At 46.2% G+C, this 23,154-nt stretch overlaps 1 protein-coding gene and 2 long non-coding RNA genes across 3 annotated transcripts in view; 1 reads left to right on the top strand and 2 right to left on the bottom strand.

Annotated features, from left to right (window-relative positions):
* Positions 1 to 648: 648 nt before the first annotated feature.
* LOC131415038 (ral guanine nucleotide dissociation stimulator-like) lies at positions 649 to 3,623 on the bottom strand. Its single transcript, XM_058556502.1, has 5 exons — positions 3,396 to 3,623; positions 2,446 to 2,625; positions 1,939 to 2,038; positions 1,371 to 1,440; positions 649 to 1,246 (listed from the first exon to the last, which is right to left on the bottom strand). The coding sequence occupies exons 1-4, from the start codon at positions 3,402 to 3,404 to the stop codon at positions 1,391 to 1,393; spliced, it is 339 nt and encodes a 112-aa protein (XP_058412485.1). The 5' UTR covers positions 3,405 to 3,623; the 3' UTR covers positions 649 to 1,246; positions 1,371 to 1,390.
* Positions 3,624 to 3,683: 60 nt separating this feature from the next.
* Positions 3,684 to 23,154, bottom strand: part of LOC131415042 (uncharacterized) — a 135,902-nt gene continuing 116,431 nt past the window's right edge. The window contains exon 3 of the long non-coding RNA XR_009222320.1: positions 3,684 to 3,712. This is a non-coding gene — a long non-coding RNA (uncharacterized LOC131415042). The remainder of the gene's footprint in view (positions 3,713 to 23,154) is intronic.
* LOC131415044 (uncharacterized) lies at positions 19,525 to 22,802 on the top strand. The gene is made up of 3 exons (XR_009222322.1): positions 19,525 to 19,881; positions 21,885 to 21,931; positions 22,565 to 22,802. It is a non-coding gene; the product is annotated as an uncharacterized LOC131415044 (long non-coding RNA).

Genomic DNA, 23,154 nt, shown 5'->3' with positions numbered 1-23,154 from the left:
CAACTCTAACTCTGGGTATGAGCTTGGACTTGTGGCCTGGCCTCCCCGAGCCTGTTTCCTCATCTGGAAAGTGTGAGAACTCCAGCTACCTCACAGGTTCTCCTGAGGACTCACTGTCGCATGACTGTCATCATTGTTCTCGCCCTCGCCCCTCCAGGTGGAGCAGGCAGAAAGCTCCCACATTCCTTTCCTCCCTCTTACCTCTTCACCCCCCTGTGAGGCCTGCACCACACAATCACCATACCTCCATTTCCTTGATGGGGAGATAGAGGCCAAATAGGGGCAGTGAGTTGCTCAGGGGCCCACAGAGGAGAGGCCGCTTGCCCCTCTCAGCCAGAGGCCCTGTTCCAACATCCTCGCCTAACCCCCAGCCCCACCACTGACAACAGTCCTGTCCCCTGATCTCTCAAAGCTTGGCCCTGGGCCGAGCCGTGGATGGAGAGGATGGGGTGTCTTGGGAGTCTGGTTGAGTGGCTCCTGCCTGCCCCAGTCCCCGTGGAGTGTCTCACCCCCAGGCTGGGACTGAGGCAATGCCAAACCCTTCTCCTCCCCAAAGAACCACTCAGGATATTCGCCTGCACTGAACTCTTTCTTTATCCACTCAGGAACTGGACCCACAAGGTGCCACCTCTGATCAACAGCAAGGGGGTGACAGGACGCTTTGCTTCCCCGTTTACATGAAGCTCCTAACGTCCTTTCAGCAGGATCCACTAAGAATCCATCAGTTGCCTAGACGCTACTCATAAGCCACCTGGGACCTAAGTCATTGCCAACCAGGCACTCAGGTGAGACTCCTGTGGTTGACTCGAGTGACTGCTCTAGGGGTCCAGTGGGGAGTCCCACAATGCACACACATCTGTCTCTGGTCCAGCCGTTCAGATCCAAGGATGAGCAGCCTCTTTGTCCACCTGGGCCAGGGGAATCCCCTGCTGTGCCCGTCCCTGGGGCAGGCAAGGTGCCCTCCCCTTGGAGACATGGTGAAGATAGAAGGAGCGGCAGGGTCCTGGCTTCCTGAGGACAGGTTTAGGCTGAGGGCTAAACCCACGCCAACCACCCAACAGCCTGGAAAAAGCTACATCCAGCAGGATGGATGTGCATGGAAGCCAGAGACCTGCTGATGGCGCCAGCTCAGCAACTCCTCCTGGAACAGCCCAGCCAACACCACTGTGTCCCATGACCAAGGCCTCCTACCCAAAAATGGCACCCCACCTGCCCATGGGCAGAACAGATCCCTCTGCTTGTTAACCTGGACAAGATAGATGGGAACGTTTCAGAGAAAGTTCAAGTGAGAAACTATCAAAACCACAGCCTACCCAGTCCCTCTCCTCCCCCGCCCCTCCTCTCTTTCCAGACCCCAGCCTCCACTCTACCTTGGTCATCAGTTCTCTGCTCAAAGACTCGTCTTGGCTATAGCGCTCCTTAAGTTTTTCAGAGCTCTGCCTGAGGGGAGGGGAAAGAGGGAAGGATAAATTTAGGGATAATGTGAGGGGTCTAAGTGCAAATCCTTTTCTTTGACAACCTGGGCGTTTCAAACTTCCTGGAGGAGTGTTCTCACTGGGCTCCTCTGAGCGCTAAGGTCTCGTGGGACTGGGAGAGGGCTCTCCTGTTGGTCACAGGGGTATCCATTTCCCAGCTATACAGAGCAGCTCTCTTTTGACCACTTTGAGTTTCAACTGGGCATAGAGTTCTGTTGCTATAAACACTTGAAAATCTCCAATGTGGCTCAATCCAGTACCTGGTATTTAGGGAAACCGAGTCCTGAAGCAGAATTGGTGCACTAAGCACACCGGAAGACTTAGAGACCCACCGCCGAGGCCCAGGCCCTGTCCCAAGCATTTGCTGCCTCCCAGGAGTTCCCACCTGACTGAAGGGCCAATGGCAGACATACAGGAAATCCCCCATCCACCCTGGTCCTCCTATGGAGAGAGGCCTACCCACCAGGAAACTTCCCCCATGTGTTCTTCAGGTGGCATATGGATGTTTTCTGCAGAACAGAGATGACAGTGCAGAGAGAGGAGTTCTTCAGGCTCTCCCACTCCTGGGGAAGGGAAGGGAATGAGTTGTGAGGTGGGGCGCTGGAGCCCTGCTTGCTCTAGTTTCAGTCCCCTTCTATTTAAATCTCCTCTCTTGGATGAGACAGATGCTCAGGGAGTCCCAGAAGGGTACATTTAGGACCCAAAGTGTAACACTCACAGGGAGGAGGATTTTAGCTCAACCCAGGGAGAGAGCCAGGTAGGAAGTGAGCATCCTCGCACTAGGACCTGGAGTCAAGTTCAGCGTGCCCCTGGCAGGAAGGGCCTAGGGACTTGCAGGGGCTCAGACCACACACTTCAATCCTGGGAGCTGATAAAGGTGGAGGCAGTTCCTAAGGCTCCAGAGAGGGGCTCCACTGGGCCTGCCACAGCACACCTGGGCCACCTGGATCCAGCACTCCACCACCCTCACCCTGTCCTGGGCCATCATGCTCGGGTCCCCAAGGTAGGTGGTGATGACGAGGCTGGCTACCCTTCTGAAGTGGTCGAGAGTGGCCCGGACGGTGGGTGCCAGGTGCTCATGGCCGGGCTTGTTCCTCTTGCCCCAGGTGGAGCCCAGGCACTGAGAGGGCACCACCTTCTGGAAGAGCTCCTGGGGAACAGGGGGAGTGTCACCCAGCATTGCCACACCCTAGCTCTGTGTCCCCAGCCCCCAAAGTCCCACACAGGGGTCACAATTTAGAGCTGGAGCTCAGGAAGCTCAGGATGTGGCCTGAGCCTTGTGAGAGTCCCTGGCTTTTCTTCTCTGTCCACCGAGGACACCCAGCACAGGATGACCCAGGACCCAATACTGGCAGGGAAGGGAGAGGGGCATTTGCATCCAGCCCATCCTGGCTAACTCCAAGCTCCAGACGGTGGCTCAGCTCGGCTTCTCCCAAGGGGGCATCTTCCAACACCCTGATCCCCCCTCTGGTCCCACTCCACATTCAGATGCACATTACCCTGTGGCAGCTACACCCACGGGCCTTGTCTGTCTCCCTCATAGTGAAGTACACATCAGGCGTCTAATAAGTCCTGAGGCTGTTGAGCCTCTTGAGCAGACGGTTGGGCCAACAGGGACCTGGCTGCACACAGTGAGTTCCCCTCCACCACTGATGTGCCAGGCCCTGCTCACCCTTCCGTCTCTTCTACTTCATGGAGCCGTCACAGCCACTCTGTGCAGCAGGTCCTGTTAGTGTCCACCTCTACGGTCTGCAGGTGGACAGCAAATGTTTGGGGTTCAGAAAGTTGCCCAGGTCGTATGGTTGGTAAAGGGGTGGAGCCAGGATTCGGGCCCAGATCATAGGAGTCTGGATCAGGTCTGGGGCACTGATGGCAGAGGGAAGGCCTGTTCCACCCTGCCCTGAGAGCCCAGCTGCTCACCGCATCCATCACGGTCAACTGCTCCACCACCAGCTTAGGAGGGAAGGCCGTGAGGTTAGGCTTCTTCTCACGCTCCTTAACAGCCACAAATGGAGATGGACTTCCCACTAGAAATGATGGTCCAGGTGACTCCAGCTCAGCAGCTCCCACTCCTGCTGGAGCCGATGTTGGCCCTTGCTCCAGCTCCAATGCCGCTGATGGAGGGGATGCTGGCTCCAGCGCTAGAGAGGGTGGTGTCAACGGAGCTGGAGCCAATTCTACCTCCACCACTGCCCACTGCTCTGCTTCTGCTGCTGGCTGGAGCTCTGCAGCTGGAGCTGGAGCGAGATAAAGACAAAGGTTCACTCACATAGCTGACTTTCCATGTGTCCTTCTAAACACAGGAAAGATCCCACTTCCTTTCCTGGAATACCCAGGCTGCAGTCCCCCTTACCCTCTGGCTCTGCCTCAGTGGCCTCCAGAAGCTCACACCAGACAAGGGTAAGAGGGTCACAGCAGTTCAGCTCTGAACCAGGCAAGGTTACTTGCATGTACATCCCCCTTAGCTTGAAAAAGAGACAGCTCCTGTCTGGTCCCACCCTAGTTCTGGTCCAACCCCATCATCTCAAGGTCCTGAGTGTGGAGGCCCTCTGCTCCTGCTCTCATCTCAGAGCAGCACTGGATGGTGTGGGTGGCCTCATGCACCTGCCCCTTGTCTAGTGAGTTGGTGGAGTTGAAACCATTGGGCAGCTACTCGATGACCTCCTGAGTTGAGTTCTGCAAAGACTGCCAGGGAGCTGGGCCAGAGGGAATCAGGGGCTGCCTTCACACTGCCACTGGGGCCAACCCCCAAGAGAAAGTCTGCTCCTCAGTTCAGGCACAGAGGGCATCTTGGCAAAGAACTCTGCTCAGGGAGGGAAGGAGATGAAACCTCTAGGGCTCAATAACATACGACTTGAGGAGCTCACTTTCTCATGCTGCCAGCCATGACCTGGTAATGAACGTGACAGACCCGCCAGACTTCCGACACCTAACAACCAGCTCCTGCCCAGGAATGGCCTGCCCCACATACCCTGCCTTCCTCACTCCACACAGACACACAATAACACACAAACACACGATGAGGGGCCTGGATTTTGGGGTTGATCAGGTGGGATCACCGTTGTGTCCTGGTCTGCACTAACCTTTCCTGGGCTGCCCCATGTTACCCTTCACTGCCTCCTGTCAGACACCCAGAGGCGTCAGGGATGAGGGCTGAGCCAATGCCGGCAACAATCAAAAAGATTCTCTTTCTGGGCTTTTTTGAGCCCAGATCCTCCAAAAGTTGGGATAAAACAACAAAACATTTTTGCCTCTTGACAGTCTCCAGTCAAGTGAGCTGGATGAGGGGCTGTGGGTGCCTGGTTACCAGAGTTCAAAGATCTGTTGAGGCCTAGGACCAAGTAGATGAGGTCATTTTTCAAGATTCCTATACCTGGGCCCCTTATCTCAATCAGACTTCTCCAGAGCTGCCCCCTGAGCCCAGGCTGCTCACCCTCCTCTCTCATGTCACTTCCTGAACTGTACACAAGGAGCCTACACAGCCCTAGCCCCAGCTCCCTAGAAACCTAACTCAGGTCCTAGCTTTGAGGAGACAGAGATGAATGCAGACCTCCTTTAACTTACCAGTTCTTCATCCTGGGATAGTCCCTGTGCCTCTCAGGTCCTCCCCAGTCTCCAAACCTACACCAGGGGAATCAGGCTAGAATCTACTTCCTAGGGACCTCACCCGGTGTATATGAGATAATATCTATTACCCCTGTGGGCTGGTGTCACATGTACCTAAGGCACAAAATTAGAGATGGAAAAATAACAAGAAGGGGTGACATGTAGCACAGAACACCACTCAAAACAGGCCTGGGTTCTAGCAATGTGATATTGGAACAGTCATTTCCAACTTGGCCTCATTTTCAGGTCAGCATGATGAGGGGGTTGAAACTAATGGAAATTTAGATACTGCCATCCTGTGGCATTAAACCATTCAATTGTTTGCTGTTTTATGGAGAATGAGACCCAAGTGCCTCATCTTGGCCTATGAGGTGGGCAGCCTCCACAGTGGTACCCAGTAAGCCCCACCCATGGTATACACATCCCCATGGAACCACTAAGTGGTTAGTAACTGGCTTCTGAACATAATAACAGCCAAAGCAATGGGATGTCTTGTCTAAATTTTAACTACACAAGTCTCTCACTTCCTCTTACTCCCTCTCTCATGTTCCATCTCTCCCTCTCACTCTGTCGAATCCCTGTAACTGAGGAATCAAATACCAGTGTTTTGGGGCTGCCCAATGTGAAGGCCTATAGAGGAGAGAAGCACAGGAGTGCCCAGGCCAACAGACAGAAAGGAACTCAGGCTCTCAGTCCAAACTGAACCCTGAAAGCTGAGAGTGACCTTGGGGGCTAGTCCTCCCCCCGTCAAGCCACAGTTGAGGCCACAGCACCAACCTGTTCAACTCACTGAGGCAGAGGCACCCAGCTAAAACGTGCCTGATTGCTGATCCACACAAATTGCGAGATAGTCAACATTTGTAGTTTTGAAATGCAAGGTTAGGGGCAATGAAGTCAGAGAGGGAAAGGTAACTGACACAGCCTACCAGGCCCTGGCCCTATCTTCCACCCCAGCTCCTCTTCTCTCCTCCCAGGCTCCCTCCAGCCACACTGGCCACATTTCTAACCTCCTCTGGCCAAACTCACTTCTGCCTGTGAGACTCAGGACCAGTGGTGCCATCTCCCTGACACACTGTTCCCAGACTTGTGCAGGGCTGACTCCCTCTTGTCATTCTGGTCCCAGCAAATGTCACCCTAGTGAGGTCTTTCAGACCCTCCTACCCAATGACACCCAACCCTTCCTCACAGCCCCCTGCTGTGTTTCTCTACAGCACTTGCTCTTTTCTTTCTCATGTCTTTGCTTTTGTCCATTTCCCCTCTGGACTGTGATCTCCTGGCAGGCAGGGACCACTTGGTCATTTTCATCCTGCACTTTGGCCCACCAGGGCACCTGGCACAGGGTGAGTGCTCAGTGCACAGCTGCTGAATGAGTACATGGGAAGATCTTGCACCCCTCCCCCTGCTTCTGACCAACTTTGATTGTGGAGATGAACACTAGTAATAGGAGGTACAAGTTGTTTCTGAGGCAGGGGGACAGCCAGAAAGACCTCTGCTTGACTCTTCTCTGCTCCAGGAGGTCAAGTAAAGTTCAGTGGACACCGTGTAAATTCCAGGTTTACAGCAGAAGGAAAGGACTTGATGTATATATATATTATGTAATGGTTACCAAATAAGTTTAGTTAACATCACTCACCAAACAGAAATAAAAGATTTTCTCCTGGTGATGAGAAGTTTTAGGATCTACTTTCTTAGCAACTTTCAAATGTACCACACAGCAATGTTAACTTGCATAGTGCTGTATATCAAGTATATCTCAATACAACTGAAAAAAATAAAAACAAAATTTAACTTGCCACCACTGATGCAAGAGGCTGCCCGCCCCCTGGTGGCCAGCACTAGCACTGCAGCTCTCACCAAAACTCCACCAAACAGAAGGGAACCATTCCTCAGATGTCCTCAAGGCAGAGGCTCTCCAGGGTCCCAGAGGTAAAGGAGCAGGACCTGTCGCCTTCGAGAGAGTGGGGTGAATCTCGGGAGCTTACCTTTCCCATCTTGCTGTCCCCCACAACCTGTCTTCTTCATTCCTGAGGCATCCAACCTCAACCAGGACAATGACTCCCCCCTGCCTCCAGATGAGGACCCCGAGGGTCCAACAAGAACTGGTCTTCTCCCTCATCTCTAGACTTGGTGTCCAGTGCTCTGGCATCTTCTTCCTTATCCCCAGTTCTCATCCACCCAAGCCCCCATGTCTCCTCAGTTCTAAATGATCTCAAGTGGGTGGAAAGCATTTTCTCAGCATTTCAGAGCACAGTAGGTCATCAACAGAGAACCTAGTCCAACAGACACGTTGTGAGTGCATGGAACACTTGGAGTCACCTGCTGGATGCACTCCACTTTATACAGGAGGACCCTCACTGAGGTCTTCTCTCCTGTTCCCAATGCCTACACAAGGTGAGATGCACTCATCACAGTTCTGGGTGCCCACAGAGGTGGACTGCAGGATCCCAGTCCTGTGCTCCCCAGGCTTGGCCAGGGATGGGTCTGGAACAGGCAGAAACCTAGGAACCTTAGGGATTCCTCTGCCCATCTTTGGGCCCCCGGGCATGTATCTAGGAGAAGGAATGCCATGGTCCCCTGGGAGAGCTGCCTCCAATCTCTCTCCCCCTGCCTCTTGTCACTTGCTCTGGATCGGTTCTTTCTTGACTGCACCTCCATGGCCCCCACATGAGAAGTCAGCGTGAGTGGGGGTGCCTGTGCACATGTGATGATGAGGAGAGGAAAATGACCCCATATGGAGAGGGGTGGGCAGCAATCCTCTAAGATCTTAATGCCTCTCATTACCAAAGGAAACCTGAGGGAAAGGGTGGAGCCTTGGCCAAGGACGCTGGAGCTCTGTCTAGTCTTTGGGACCCTGACTACCTCCTGTGGTCTGGGCCAGTACTTACATCTTTCTGGGCTAGTTTCCCAACTATACAGTGAGGGGTAAGATGTGCAACAGCAAAAGCACGTGCTTGGCCAGGACAAGTCATCCGCTCCATCAATACATTAAGTATGTTTTAAGTGTATTGAAGACATTAATATTGCTGTGCAATCATCACCACGATCCATCTTTAGAAGTCTTTTCATCCTACAAAACTGAAACTCTCTACCCGTTAATGAATAACCCCCCATTCCTCCTCCTCCCAGCCCCTGGCAAACACCATTCTACTTTCTGTCTCTCTGAATCTAGAGATTTCAGGAACCTCATAGAAGGGAAATCACACAAGGTTGTATTTTTGTGACTGGCTTATTTCATTTAGAGTAATATTCTGAAGGTTCATCCATGGTGTGCCATATCTTAAAATTTCCTTCCTTTGTTAAGGATGAATAATATGCCATTTTATGTATATACCACATTTTGCATATCCATACATCCCTGGACAGATACCCTAGCCAGGCCCAAAACCAAGCCCAAAATAAAATGGGGCCCCAACCAGACTTTTATCACGGGCCCTGGAGACTACTTTCTTAAGCCACGTTCCATATATTTACTAAGGATCTAGTCTTGGGCCATGAGTTGTTTTTCAGAAACTCCGTTTTTCCTCCTTGAGCAAGTTTCAACTGGTTTGAACCAGTGAGACCACAAGACAGCTGGCAAGACTCAAACCGTCACTCCTGTTTGAGTCAAGTGACTGGAGGATGACGTAGGGGACAAAGAACTCTCCTGCCAATCATGTTAAGGACACTGCCTTTTGAACGTGGGATGTATGACAGAACATGAAAATCTTCTTGAGCAAAATGTGTAGGACCGCCCCCAACCTCCCGCACCCACTCCTTTGCCCTTAAAGAGCCCTTTCAACTGCCCATTGGGGAGAAGGATTTAACCTTTGTCTCCTGTCTCCCTGCTGGCCAACCTCGTAATAAAGCTTTTTCCCTTCTACAACAGCAGGTATCTCATGGTTGGCTTAAGGGGTGCATTGGGCAGTGAGCCCCTCCTCGGTTACAATACTTGGGTGGCTTCTATGTTTTAGCTATTATGAATAGTGATGCTATGAATATGGGTGTTGAAATATGTTTTGAAGAATATGCTTTCAATTCTTTGGGGGCATATATACCCAGAATTGGAATTGCTGGGTCCTATATATTTTTAATTTTTTTAAGGAATTGTTATACTGATTTCTACAGCAACTATATATTTTATCTTCCCAAGACAGTGCACAAGGGTTCCAACTTCTCCACATCTTGACCAACACTGGTTCTATTCATTTTCTTCTTCTTCTTCTTCTTTTTTTTTTTTTTGATAGATGCCATCTTTTTTTTTTTTTTGATAGAAGAATGTGAGGTGGTCTCTCACTGTTTCTGATTTGCATTTCCCTAATGATTACTGATGATGAGCATCTTTTCATATGCTTATTGGTTATTTGCAGATCTTCTATGAGGAAATGTCTACTCATGTACTTTGTTCCTCTTTTTGCTGAGGAAGATTGGCCCTGGGCTAACATCTGTGCCCATCTTAATCTACTGTTATATGGGACACCGCTACAGCATCGCTTGACAAGAGTGCATCAGTGCTCACCCGGAATCCAAACCTGCAAACCCTTGGGCTGCCGAAGTGGAGCACACACACTTAGCCACTGCACCACTGGGCCATCCCTAGACTGGGCACTTTTAACAACAGAAATACATTCCTCACAGTTCTGAAGACTAGGATGTTCAAGATCTGGATTCCAGCTGATTTGCTTTTGGCGAGAGCTCCCTTCCTGTTTTGCAGAAGGACAGCTCCTTGCTCTACTCTCATCTAGCAGAGAGAGTTCTGGCCCTCCATCTCCTTACAAAGACACGAATCCCATCACTGGGGCTTCACATGCATGGCCTCACCTAACCTAATTAACTCCTCACGGCCCCACTTCCAAATACTATCATGTCGTTGATTAGGATTTTAACATATGAAATTGAGCTACATAGACATTTAGTCCATAGCGTTCATGAAACCAAAAATTAACAAATATTTATAGAAGTCATACAGCCCAAACTGAAGAATGTTCTGCAGATCATGTGGCAAATGGTACAATGTTCTTCCCTTCACAGAGTCTTCTAGTGGAGGCAACAAAAATTAAGCCAAACAAAGCTTGTGATATTAAAAAGCTAACATAGACCAATTATGACAGATTATACTTCCTATTGTCTTCTGGTAACACAAGTCTGATTATCAGAGTCCAGATTCAGCAAATTCCCCTGGGTGAGGGCTTGTCTGGCAATCTCACCTTAAAAGGCTCTTCTTTTTTTGAAATTTTATTTCATCTAGTCCTGTTTGCTTCCACATCTCCTTGGTGTTTTCAAACATACAGTATTTATTAAATCAACGTTTAATTGTTGCTTTGCCTTTACCACATCTGACTGGAAGCAGAAGTTACTGGACTTGGCTGGAACCAAATTTCAGTTCATTTTTCCTCCTCTTTCTGCTCAGACTCTCTTCTCTCACTGTTGAAACAGCAAATGCCTTAAGAGAGAAGCCACGTGGAGCTGGTGCTCACAATCTTGTGCTTCCCTCATCTCAGAGATTATAGACCCCCAAGTCCTACCTACACAGGATGTTCTCTGACCCTTCACACAGCTGTTCTGTGTGCTTTGTCCTGCTTTTCTAGCTGCCCAAGGAAAGCTACTCAATAAAAGTGGAACCTGCAGTTATTTTACCCTGAAATGTTTTAAATGTTTTAAATCAATGAATATTTGTCATTTTTCAATGAGTATTTCTATAATTTTATAAGAAACATTTAAATAGGAATTTTAACAGCAATAATGGCTGTTCCTTGGCCAGAATTCCACGTCATTCATTGTTTGGAATTATATCTAAGCTTTGCTGCACTCTCCTCAGTGCCTTTTGAAATATCACTGTCCCTTACATTTCAATATCTTGTGATGGGTTTGTATCAGTCACCTCCTTTGTACCATTTCAGATCCTCTTGGGTCCTCATACCCTTGAGTCGTATGTCATTTAGCAACCAGCTTTGCAGGTATCACATTTGCTTTACGCAAGTGTCTCCTGACTGCTCCCAACATTTTCTCCCTGTGCCCTCTGCCTCTCCCTCTCACCCTGGGGTGTCCATGTTGATGCTGAGGTGTGAAAAATCCCCTGATCAAGCCCACACGTGCATGGCCACGTTCCTTGTTGTGTGGCTGTGTGTGTGTTCAGCAATTCTGTATGGTCACAGGGTGCACGGCTATTATGGCATCTATGTGAAGGTGTGTTTTGTTGATGTTTTTGTGTGTTTAGAGAGTTCAAGTCACTGTGAGCTCTGAAAAAGTGAGTGGTCTGTATGTGTGTGAGTTTGTGTGTATGTTCTGAGTATCAGTGTGCATTATCAGGTGTAGTTTACAGTCTGAATGCTGCTGGTCATTTGCGAATAGTGTGTATGTGGGTGTGGGTGTGTTGTCAGCATTTCCATGTGTTCAGACGATGTCTGTCATTGTGGGAATGCGTAGAATAAGTATGTTGTTACAGATCAGCAGGGGCACCAACAGTGTTTGCCTGTTACTAGTTCAACACTCAACATCCCTGAAGAAACACTGAGTCCAGACAGACACAGCCCCCATTAGGCCCACAGAGATCCTACTCAGCTGTTTTCTTCTCATCACAGAAATATGAATGGGTAGCCAAGGACCACTTGATATTTGAAGAATTCCTCTAGCATGAAAAATGGAGCAAGAAACACATACACTGAAGTGAGGGACTAAAGGAGCAGCAAGGAAATGCAGAGATCATAGTGAAACTTCAATTGCATATCTAGTAACATCTTCAAAACAATTAGACATGGGCCGGTCCCATGGCCTAGTGGTTAAGAGAACTCCATTTCAGCAGCCCAGGTTCAGTTCCTGGGCGTGGACCTACACCATTCATCAGTGGCCAGGCTGTGGTGGCAAGTCACATACAAAATAGAGGAAGACTGGCACAGATGTTAGCTCAGGGTGAATCTTCCTCAGCAAAGAAAAAAAAAAAGACAAAACATCCATTAAGTGTATATATATGTATTGATGTTACTGCACAATATTGGGGTTCTCTTTCCCAATGCATATTAAAAAAGCCAATTATTCTGGCATCAGCCTTTGGGGAAAGAATTGTAGCTTTACTTTGTGATATTTATCTGCAAGGAGACAGGGCGCATGTGTCTGTCTCAGATCTGTCTCCCTGATCCAGGGCTTGGGGCATAATTTATGGGATGAAGGGCAGGGTGGTCTGACATGTGGAGGTAGATAATTGGAAGTAAGGAGAAGTGAGGTAATTGATGATCTGCACAAGCAAAGTCAAGCTTCGTGCCTCTTCATCGGATGTGTGTTCAGAAATTGGCAGTGTTACGATGATCTGAGGATGGAGCTTTTAGCTCCTTGATGTCAAAAATGTCACTTATCAAGCATTTGCGCAGGCCTAGTTGATGAGTTGGTGGTCTCAACTGGCCTGAACTGGACTAGGGGTCTCAGTTCCTGAAAGAAAACTCTTAACTACTCTGTTGATAAGATGGGGTCAGTTGAACTGGTCCTGGAGGGCCCAGGGTTATGTTGGTATATGCCTATATATGCATATGGATGAGATTATCTGTGTGTTAAACGTAGAGTATACACAAAGCCAGGATCTAGTTAAAGAGGTCAGGACAGATTTTAATCAGTAAAATACCACTGCAATAGGGAACAGGGAACAGGGTGACCTGAACTCAATTTGATTTGTACAGAGGTGACTGGGCATTTGAAAAGGAGAATGAGGGAGCAGGCAGAGGGGTGAGCAGGGGCTCAGTAGAGTCAGGGAGGGAAAAGTTACAGAGTGTTGGTAAGGGGCAGTTTCATCTGGCCAGTCATGTCTGCTGGTTGGAAATGATCAAAGTTTCACTTCTCTCCTCTCGCAGAGTCTGGGAGACAGACACCCTGTCCTCATATCAATGAATGGCTCTATACAATTCAAAAGGACAGAGGAAATATTCACAGTTGTCAGCACTTTTGGGTAAATGCCCTAAGAAAGGGATGTCAGGGGCCAATGATTGAGTGTTGGCCAGAACAAACAGTCAATTCTTTTGGCTGCCTTGAGCTTTCTCAGGCAGGCACTTTTAGGGGGCAGTGGTCATCCTAAGGATGTGGATTTGAGCTGTTAGAAACTATGTCAGCATTTAAGTCCTATAATGTGTGTGTGTGGGGGTGAAATGACTGGCGCTGAGAGGCCATAGTTATAATTGGCCAAGATTGAGGCCTAGTCAAGAAGAGGGCTCAATGGAGCCTGGCTTGAGTTTGGTCAAGTACAGGATCATATAAAGAAATAAGATATGTACATTTTTTTGAATAATATAAGTCATTATATTGAATAATATATTGAATTAATATATAGTTAATGAATATATATTGAACGTGTATAAATAAGTATGTGTATATATATTTGAATTAAATAATATAAATATATAGAAGAGAGTGACGTCAGCATCATGGCAGAGTGAGCTTCCCCTACTGAACTCTCCTCCTCTAAGACACAACACAAAAGACATTCACATTCCAACAGAAGCTATTCACAAATAATATAAATATATATATGATTTAAAGGAATATTCAGACATAATAACAGAAATTTCCAGGGCCAGCCCCATGGCTTAGTGGTTAGGTGCACGCGCTCTGCTGCTGATGGCCCGGGTTCAGATCCTGGGCGAGCACCAATGCACCGCTTCTCCGGCCATGCTGTGGCGGCGTCCCACATACAGCTACTAGAAGGATATGCAACAATGACATACAACTATCTACTGCAGCTTTGGGGGAAAAAAAAAAGAAGGAGGATTGGCAATAGATGTTAGCTCAGAGCCAGTCTTCCTCAGTAAAAAGAGGAGGATTAGCATGGATGTTAGCTCAGGGCTGATCTTCCACACACACACAAAAAAAAAAGAAATTTCCAGAATTGATAAAAGACTTCTATCCTAGATTCAGGCAGCTGAATACATCTCAAACACAATTAAAAAAAAAAAAATCTAGAGTCAGATTCATCCAGGGAAACCAAAGAACACCAAATACAAGAGAAGATATTCAAAGCCCCACAGAGGGACAGAACACTTACAGAGACTTACATTTAGACCTATGATACATTTCTTAACAATGGAAGGCAAGAGAGAGTTGGATTAAATATTCAAGGTACAGAGAGAAAATAACTTTCAGTGTACATCCAATCAAACCATATCTCAAGAACTAGGGTGACTTAAAGATATTTTTATGCAAACATTTACTAAGAGTATTACCACCAACAAATGCTCATTAAGGAACTTCTAAAGAATGTACTTTAAGGGGTCCGGCCACCTGGTGTAGTGGTTTAAGTTCATCACACTCTGCTTCCAAGGCCTGGGTTCGTGGGTTTGGATCCCAGGTGTGGACCTACACCACTCATGAGCCATGCCATGGTGGTGACCCACATACAAAATAAAGGAAGATTGGCACAGATGTTAGCCCAGGGCAAATATTCCTCAAGGAAAAAACTTAAAAAGTAAAAAAGAATGTACTTTAAGAAGAAAGAAATTGATAGAAGAAGAAACGGTAAGAGGTAAAAATGGATCGTGAGGATAAAAAAATGTAAACATCTGAATAAATCATTGAAAGCATGACTTTACCAAACAATAATAATATTGACAATGTATAACAGATGGAGTTAAAAACTAATGACAAGGGAACTTCTGGTTTAGAGGAGACTAGGACAGGAAAGCACACTTGCTGCAAAACTGGACAAAGCCAGATAAATTATAGATATATTTTTAGAGCATCAGACAACTCCAGAATCAACCAATTAAAATTCCAGAAAGAAGAAAAAGTCTTTTATGTGAGCAAGTATTTTTATCTTTCTTTCCCCTGGAGGCGTTTTCTGATTCTAGCTGGTTGCCAAGGATCTGGCTTGCTCAGTCAGAGCCTCGGCTAGAGAAAAGAGAAACTAGGCAAACTTGTAGTGATTCTGCAGGACTGGTGTGGCAGAGGAAACCTGAGGGCTTTCACACACACAACTGCTCTTCCTCACACCACCTGTGCTAAGTTTTGGTGCCACATAGGAATCTGGGGAGCTAGGCCACAAGCTTCCACAAACCAAAGTGAAACCTCCAGAAGTGGTGGAAGTGGCCTAAGTCAAACATACTGCTAGTCTGACCTTCAGGGAATTTGCCATATTGTGAAGCGATGTAAGGTAGGAGGCTGCAGAGCTGCACTGAGATGCCTGAAGGGAGTAGCTGAATTTTCTGTGGGCTCCCAAACCTGAAGAGACAGAGATCTACCAGACTTAGAACCAGACTCCTGTGCGGGGAAGAGGAGCACAGCAAACAGGAACGGGGGAAAGCGGAAGGGCTGGGTTTACTAAAAGTGAGAACCAGCCCCAACTCTGATCAACGTCTGATTGGACTCAGATGCTCCAACCTCACTCTGTTTCTCAACGAAGGACAATAAGGTCATGTGGAGCCTCTCGAGTTACGTTACACAGACCTTCCACAGACACTGGTGAGAGGATGGAGAAGGCAAGCCACAGACTGGGAGAAGACCTTTGCAAATCACATATCTGACAGGACTATAAAGAACTCTCAAAACTTGGTAATAAGAAAACCCAAGTTTAAAATGGGCACAGATTTGGACACTTCACCAAAAACCATACACAGATGGCCAATAAGCACATGAAAAGATGCTCAACGTCATTAATCGTGAGAAAAATGTACATAAAAACCACATTGAGATACCGCTATGTACCTATTAGAATGACTAGAATTAAAGAGGATGAACATACCAAGTGTTAATGAGGATGGAAAGTAACTGGAACACTCCTACATTGCTGGTGGGAACACAAAGTAGTTCAGCCTCTTTGGAAAACAGCTTTCAAGTGGAGTTTGTTATGCTGCTGTAACAAATTACCACAAATTTCATGGCTTAAAACAACTCAGATTTATTGTTTTCCAGTTCTGTAGGTTAACAGTCTGACACGGGTCTCCTTGGGCTAAAATCAAGGTGTTGGCAGAGCTAGGTTCTTTTTGGGGGACTCTAAAGGTTAATCCATTTCCTAGCCTTTTCAAGCTTTTAGAGACCACCACATTCCTTAGCCTATGGCCCCCTCCTCCACCCTCAAAACCAAGAACTGGGCATCTCTCTGGCCCTGCTTCCCTTGTTGCATCTTTTTTCTACTCGACTGCTTCTCTTTCCCCTTTAAGGGCCTTTGTGATGCACTGGGCCCACCTGGATAAGCCAGGATAAGCTCCCTATTTTAAAGTCAGTTGATTAGCAACCTTACTTCCATCTGCAAATTTAATTCACCTTTGCCAAGTAAACTAATGTATTCCCAGGTTCCAGGGATTAGGACATCTTTGTGGGCCAAGACTTTGCTACACAAGCAGTTTTTAAAATAAAGTTAAACATACACATACTATATGAACCAGCAATTCCAATTCTATGTGCTTACCCAAGAGAAGATATGTTCTCACAGAAACTTGTTTGCAAAGATCTATAGCAGTTTTATTCATAGTCAAAAAAGACAAAACTGAAAATAACTCAAATATCCTTCAACGGGTGGATGGATAAACCGTGGTACATTCATACAATAGATACTACATTCAGCAATAAAACAGAAAGAACTGCTGATACAGGCAACAACACGGATGAACACTCACATAAATGTGTTGTGCTACATGAAAGAAACCACACTCAAAAGGCCAAATACTGTAGGATTCCATTTATAGGATATTCTAGAAAAGACAAACCATAGGGAAAGACAACAGATCATTAGCCACCAGGGGTTAAGGGTGGGAGAAGAGTTGACTACAAAAGAGCAGCTCAAGGAGTTCTGGGTGCTGGAACTGTTCTGTATCTCAATTTTGGTAGTTGCACAGCTCTGTGCATTTGTCAAAACAGTTGTACAAGGAGGAAAACAAATACATCATTTCTCACTCATCAGATTGGCAAAAATTTAAAAATCTAACAATGCCCATCTGACAATTCCTAGGGCAAGGATGACTCAGACATTGTTGGCGGGAATGGAAATTGTTAAAACTTCAGAGGATGATTTGGCTGCAGCTCGTCAAGTTACAGATGCACATCAGCCTCTGGCCCAGCAGCCCACTCACAGGCAGGTGTCCATTCTAGGGAGTCCTTCACAGGTGTGCTGGAGGAGACACATACAAGGATAGTCCTTAAACATGGTAGGGGAATGAATTAATTGTGGTTAGTAGTTATTTAAAAAAGAAAGGAAAAAAATGCATAAGGGAAAGAATTAACCCTGATGGCTACATATATGATTTGGGAAGGTAACTCATTGGTTTGTCTACTTAATAGTATGTAGCACAGAGAGCACTGTACTAGGAATCTGGAGACAAGCATCTGAACATTTAGTTTCAACTCTGCCACTAAAGTAGCAGTCAGACTATGGACGACTTAAGAAACCTTACTTTCCATTTCCTGGAAAATGAAGAGGTTAAGTTCTACAATCACTAATATTATTTCCAAATCAACAATTCTATGATTCAATAAGTCAACAATCAAAAATTATATTCCAAAGTACCTATGTTGAGAAACTGTTTTTCCCAGACACCCTGAAATCAGAAACTATCAGAGAAATAAGACATCTTAATATATTGATACATAGAATGGTCCAAATTTCTTGGAATGTTTATGACCAGCTTTTTAATCAAGATCGTAACTCAGAAAGAGTGTATAAGCAGCTAAACCCACCATATTGACTTGGGTCACCCTCAGGTAAAACTTATATATCTTCTCCCACTTTAACATTCCAAAACAAGTTCACCATACTAATGAGTCCATCTTGTCAAGTTCAGGTCTGTCTAGCCAAAAGTCATTCACGTATATGGTAAGATTTACTTGATATGTTAACAAAGATAAAATGATGAATGGCTTTTTGTATTTTTGCCTGTTTCATCAAGATCTTACATTATAATTTAATAGCTTCAGCCTGCTACTTTAAAGAGCCTTTTGAAACTTGTAATATGCCGTGTCTAACAGGATCTAATAAAAAAATCAGTAGTCCAGAATCCAAAAAAGCTTATTTAAAAATTTCATTACCGCCAATACTTACGCTTCAAAGACACCAATAACCAACATGTCATTTGTTCCTACTGCAGAATTTAATAGGTTATTAACTTCTGGTCTCATCCAAAAGCATAATTAGGATGCTATCATTAAAATGTATATTTTTAATCAGAAATATTAAAACTAATGATTAAACTATTAAACTAAATGATTAACTAAATCTTAAAACTAATGACAACTAATGATCTGTTGTCTTTTCCTATGGTTTGTCTTTTCTAGAATATCATATAAATGAAATCCTACCGTATTTGGCCTTTGGACCTTTCACCTTGTCAGTCAAATCAAAATTTCAAAGTTCTTGTTCTATGGGCTTTCCAAATCTAAATTCTTACAATTCTGAGTACGGAGACAAAACACGCACTACATACTGCTTCTAAAAACCTCCTCCTTATCGGATTTTAATTTTAGCACCAACTGCCAAGAAAATTTTTTCGACTGAAACTAAAATTCCGTACACATTATATCAATCATCAATTGATCAGTCATCAATCTATGTTAACAGAAGGTGAGTTATTATTAGGAAGTTACATAATTTGTACCAAAGATTGTTAAAATTCCTTTCATTAAATGCAGTTTACAACAATTCACAGGCTTCAAAGTTCGCCTTGCAAATATAGAGTCAATTATCAGAAACCATTAATGGGATCAGGCTTTTCTATAAAAGTGGTCCCAAGGAAGTAGGAAGCTTTATTTGTTTCAAGAACGCAATGAGGTGCCCAATAGCCTGAGCAGAGTCAGGCAGAGGAGCGCTGACCACAGTCCATCTTCTGAAGCAAACTGTTCACCCGGGGATGTCGAGACCTGGCCTAGACCGGGTGGGGGGGGTGCGAACTCAAGGGCGCGCGCAGAGGGCAGGCGACTCCCTGCCGCCCCCTGCACCTCCGCTGGGTGGGGCCCCGCCAAGGCAGAGGGACCGGCGGGCCAGGCGGCGCTCCTCTGCTCCTCCAGAGGTTGGGCTCCCCCGCCTGGGGCAGCCCGCCAGCAGCCCCGGCCCCCGACCCCATCTGCCGCCCCGGACACCGCGCTCCCGCCGTCTGCGCGGAGATCTCTACGCCGAGCCCGCCGCCCACCGCCCACCGCCTACCTCCGCGCCGCCTCCTGCCCAGCGCTCCTCCACACTGCAGAAAGGAGAGCTCCCCAGCGCTGAAAATCCTGGAGGAAAGATCCCGCCAAAGCCCCTACACAAACCAGTGTGGCTGCCACCTCCGCACCAGACCCTCCACCTCCAGTGTGCGGCCCAGGGCTCTCCAGCTCGCCGGCCCCTCTGCTGCTCCCAGCCCCGGTTCTGCGCGTGCGCGGGCCTCCGAGGCTACAATGGGAACCGCTGGGGCGGGGGTGGGAGGCGCTGCCGCTCCTAGCGCCGGTCCTGCGCACGCGCGGGCCTCCAAGGATACAATGGGAACCGCTGGGGGGGCGCCAGGAGGGGTAGGGGGATGGGGACCACAGTGTCCCTGAGACGGAGAGCAGAGCGGGCTGGCGCTCTGCAGCCCTTGACTCTGCTCTCCCTGGATGACCGTCAGCTCCTGGAGAAGATCTGCCTTCCCTTGAGGTGGCTTCTCCTGTCCTGAGAAGCATGTCACACGATCTAACATTTGTTTAAAAAAGAATGATGACATCCTTAACACCTGATGTGTCGTGTCCCCAGAAGAATTCTCTGCTTCCCCAGAAGACTAGACAGCGAGCAGCTGGGACCGAGTTCTGATCCAGGAAGCAAGGATGCTGAGGGCACAGCTGTCTCCCCTCTGCCGGCTCCTACCCCTGATCTGTGGCCCTGATGGGGAAACAGCGCTGGGGACTCGTGCAGGTGACAACGCTCAAGTGTTTGCCCACCATATTACATTTCTTATGGTTGAGTGGTTAAAACGGGAGGCTAGCTGTCAGTTTTTCAGATGATTTCACTTGCAGAAATGTCTTTGGACAAAGAAGTTTGTTTTCATTTCTGATTTTTAAAACCAATAACGATAATTAAAATACTTATTTTCTTAATCTCATTGGCATGCTAAAACAAACAAGTCACTTGGTTTTCACCAAATTGGCCACATTTTCATTAAAACTTTGGAAGTATTGTTGTTTGAGGTAAAGAAAGCATTTGGGAAGAACAATTACCCTTGGATAATATCTTCCCAGATAAATGTACAAACACACAGTTATGAGCCATTTTGAGGGGCCTGGGAAATCCAGTTTGAGGTCTACAATGGATCGTCCAAAGTAAAAGTTAAATTAGTAATTTTCTGAGGAGTTTGCAAGTAAATGTTCATGTCGCCTTCATCAAATAGGTCTGGTGATTTAAATGAAGATTGAGCTTAATGATAAAAGTTTTCAAGAGACTGAGAAATACTGAGTAAACGTACTTAAAAAAAAAAAGGTGGAAATTGAAGTAAAGCCCGCCATTATCCACTTTAAAACAGAGTCACAGTAGCACTATTGTCAAGGTATAAGAAGGAATAGAAATGCTTTATAAGGTCAATTCTTCACTTCTAAAGGACCTAACATGACATTCTAGAAATCTCCATAGTCTTTCACTCATCTAGATTTAAATTGCTCAATTTATATTTTAAAGACTAATGAATCTGTGGGCAAAATATTCAAGGTCATTGTTTAATTGTTTTTCATTATTGCAAAGTACATGTGTATAAAGTGTGGCTGAAATCCATGGTCTTGGAGAAGAAAAATATAGAGAACTTATTTATCACTCTCACAGTGTGTCCTGACTTAATCCTACAAATGTCCCAAGAGTAAAACCTCAGTGAGTTCCATTCTGTTCTTAGATATGACATCTTTCATTCATAATGAATATTCTCAAATTAGGTTCTAGTTAGTAATTATGTTCCTGATGCAAATAGGCAATAAAAACAAATCCATGCTTGACTAAATTGGGCTCAAGAGGACTGCTTAGAACCAAAATTTGTTTTTGGTTTTGTTTTTCTTTATCAATTTCTTTCTTTCTCCTCAGCGGAGTCGGCAGATAAATGACACAGACAGCTGAGAGACTGAGGGCAGGGTCTTGAAGAAAATGGGATTTCCTGATCTTCAAGATCCTTTTTATCTTTAAAATTCTATGATTTATGCTATTTATATGGGGATTCATTTTTTTCATTTTTTCTAATAGTGAGACTAACAAAAGTTAGCACCTGTGGAACATTTTTCCTCGTAAAAATTTAAGTTATTCTGACAATTGTTAATATTTTAACAAGCCATTAAGAGCTAATCTGATGTTCAGAGGATTTTTAGGGTAGTGAGACTGTTCTGTACGTAATGGTGGCTACATGTCACTATATGTGTGTCAAAACCCATGGAACTGTACAACGCAAAGAGTGCCCCTTAAACTAGGGACTGTAGTTCATAACAACGTTTCAATATTGTTCATTCATTATAACAAACGTATCACACTAATGCAAGGTGTTAATAATAGGGGAGATGGGGCTTGGGAGAGAGAGGAGGGGCAGTGTGAGGGGTGTATGGAGCTCTATGTACTATCTGTTCAATTATCTGTAAATCTAAAGCTCTACTTTTAAGAATAAAGTTTTTTAAAGTTTGTTTGAAAGGCACCAAAAGGTGAGCTAACACTGTAGGGCATCTATTATGTGCAGAAGGGCAAGGAAGAAGTTGAAATGATTTAAACAGTCCACCTTGTGACAGTTTGAATTGCGGTGTTTCTGAAGCCTTAGACAAGGGCAGGACATGGAATTTGAGACATGGATGAAATAAAGGAGACGGAAGACATCAGCGTGATCAGACCTGATCAATTAATATTTAGGACAAATTACTAAATTGTATGGATTTGTTTTTATTTTCTTTGCTTTTTAGAAACCTTACACCTGTCTATGAAAGCCACACGTGCACAGTGTCAACAGGTATGTTTCCTACCGAGCGGCACCTGCTTCTCTCCCTCTGCATCTTCTATTCCTTTCCCCCGCCTCTCACTACCTCTGACTGATGGTCGCTGTGTCTATCTCCCTTCCTTACTCTCCCTCTCTCCTGTTTGTTTGTTTGTTTATCTTTGTGCTTCTTTCTCCTCTAACACATCAGACTAACCATAACCTTCCTGGTCACTGTTTAGTTCCACTGAAGGAACTCAGTGGTTTCCATCAAGAAATGATAGATCAGTGTTCTGGGAAAAATTTCTCTATTTCAGCTACTTCTCCACCCTCAATCTGAAGCAGGAAAATTTCTTGAACGTTGAACCAATTTTTTATATTTTTTTTTTTTTTTTTTTTTTTTTTTTGGTGAGGAGATCAGCCCTGAGCTAACATCCGCCAATCCTCCTCTTTTTTTGCTGAGGAAGACGGCCCTGGGCTAACATCTGTGCCTATCTTCCTCCACTTTATATGGGACGCCGCCACAGCATGGCTTACCAAGCAGTGCGTCGGTGCACGCCCGGGATCCGAACCAGCGAACCCCGGGCCGCCGCAGCGGAGCGCGCGCACTTAACCGCTTGCGCCACCGGGCCAGCCCCTATTTTTTTCTTTTTTGAATCCAAATTTCAGAGCTCCTGGTCATATTGGAAAAATTCCTGAAGAAGGCTGCCTGGAGTTGAGCCGATACTTCTTCCTATGGCCATAAAGAGGAATCCTTATTTTGTCCATGGGGCCTCAGGAGAAGCCCTCGTGAGAGAGGAATCCTTGCTAACCCTATGTTGTACCTAGGACTGGCTTCTCCTAAGACAGTGGTTCTCGAACTCCAGTGTGCATTAGAACCGTGTGGAGGTCCCCTGCAACACAGAGTGCTGAGCCCATCCAAGAATTTGTGATCTAATAGGATGGGGGGACCCAAGAATTTACGTCTCTGACCATTTCCCAGGTGATGCTGCTGACCAGCCACACTTGAGAACCACCGGCTTAGAAGCCCTAGGTTTCAAAGGAAGCTTTGCTTGAGCAGACAGCCAAAACTATCAAAAGCTTAATCAAGATTCACCAACAACTTGAATGTGTTGGCATTTGGATCTAGAGGCTCCTGAATTTTCAGGGGCTAAAGCAAACATTACTCTGAGTTCAGGGTTTGTGACTCTCCTAAGTGTCACCCAATTCCTTTGCTTGCTTCCGTCAACCCCTACCTGGCTAGGAAAGAATATTAAAAA

Source organism: Diceros bicornis, chromosome 15 (assembly GCF_020826845.1).
Source record: "Diceros bicornis minor isolate mBicDic1 chromosome 15, mDicBic1.mat.cur, whole genome shotgun sequence".
Lineage (NCBI taxonomy): Eukaryota > Metazoa > Chordata > Mammalia > Perissodactyla > Rhinocerotidae > Diceros > Diceros bicornis.
The sequence above is the reverse complement of the archived record's forward strand: the minus strand, read 5'-3'. Positions and strand labels throughout refer to the sequence as shown.

Bases quoted from the DNA above. Each gene is read 5' to 3' on its own strand.
- LOC131415038 (XM_058556502.1), bottom strand. The intron at 2,039-2,445 runs GTGAGGGTGGTG...TCCCTTCCCCAG, and splicing joins GCATGATGGCCCAGGACAGG to GAGTGGGAGAGCCTGAAGAA. The intron at 1,441-1,938 runs GTGGGTAGGCCT...CCCTCCCCTCAG, and splicing joins CACATGGGGGAAGTTTCCTG to GCAGAGCTCTGAAAAACTTA.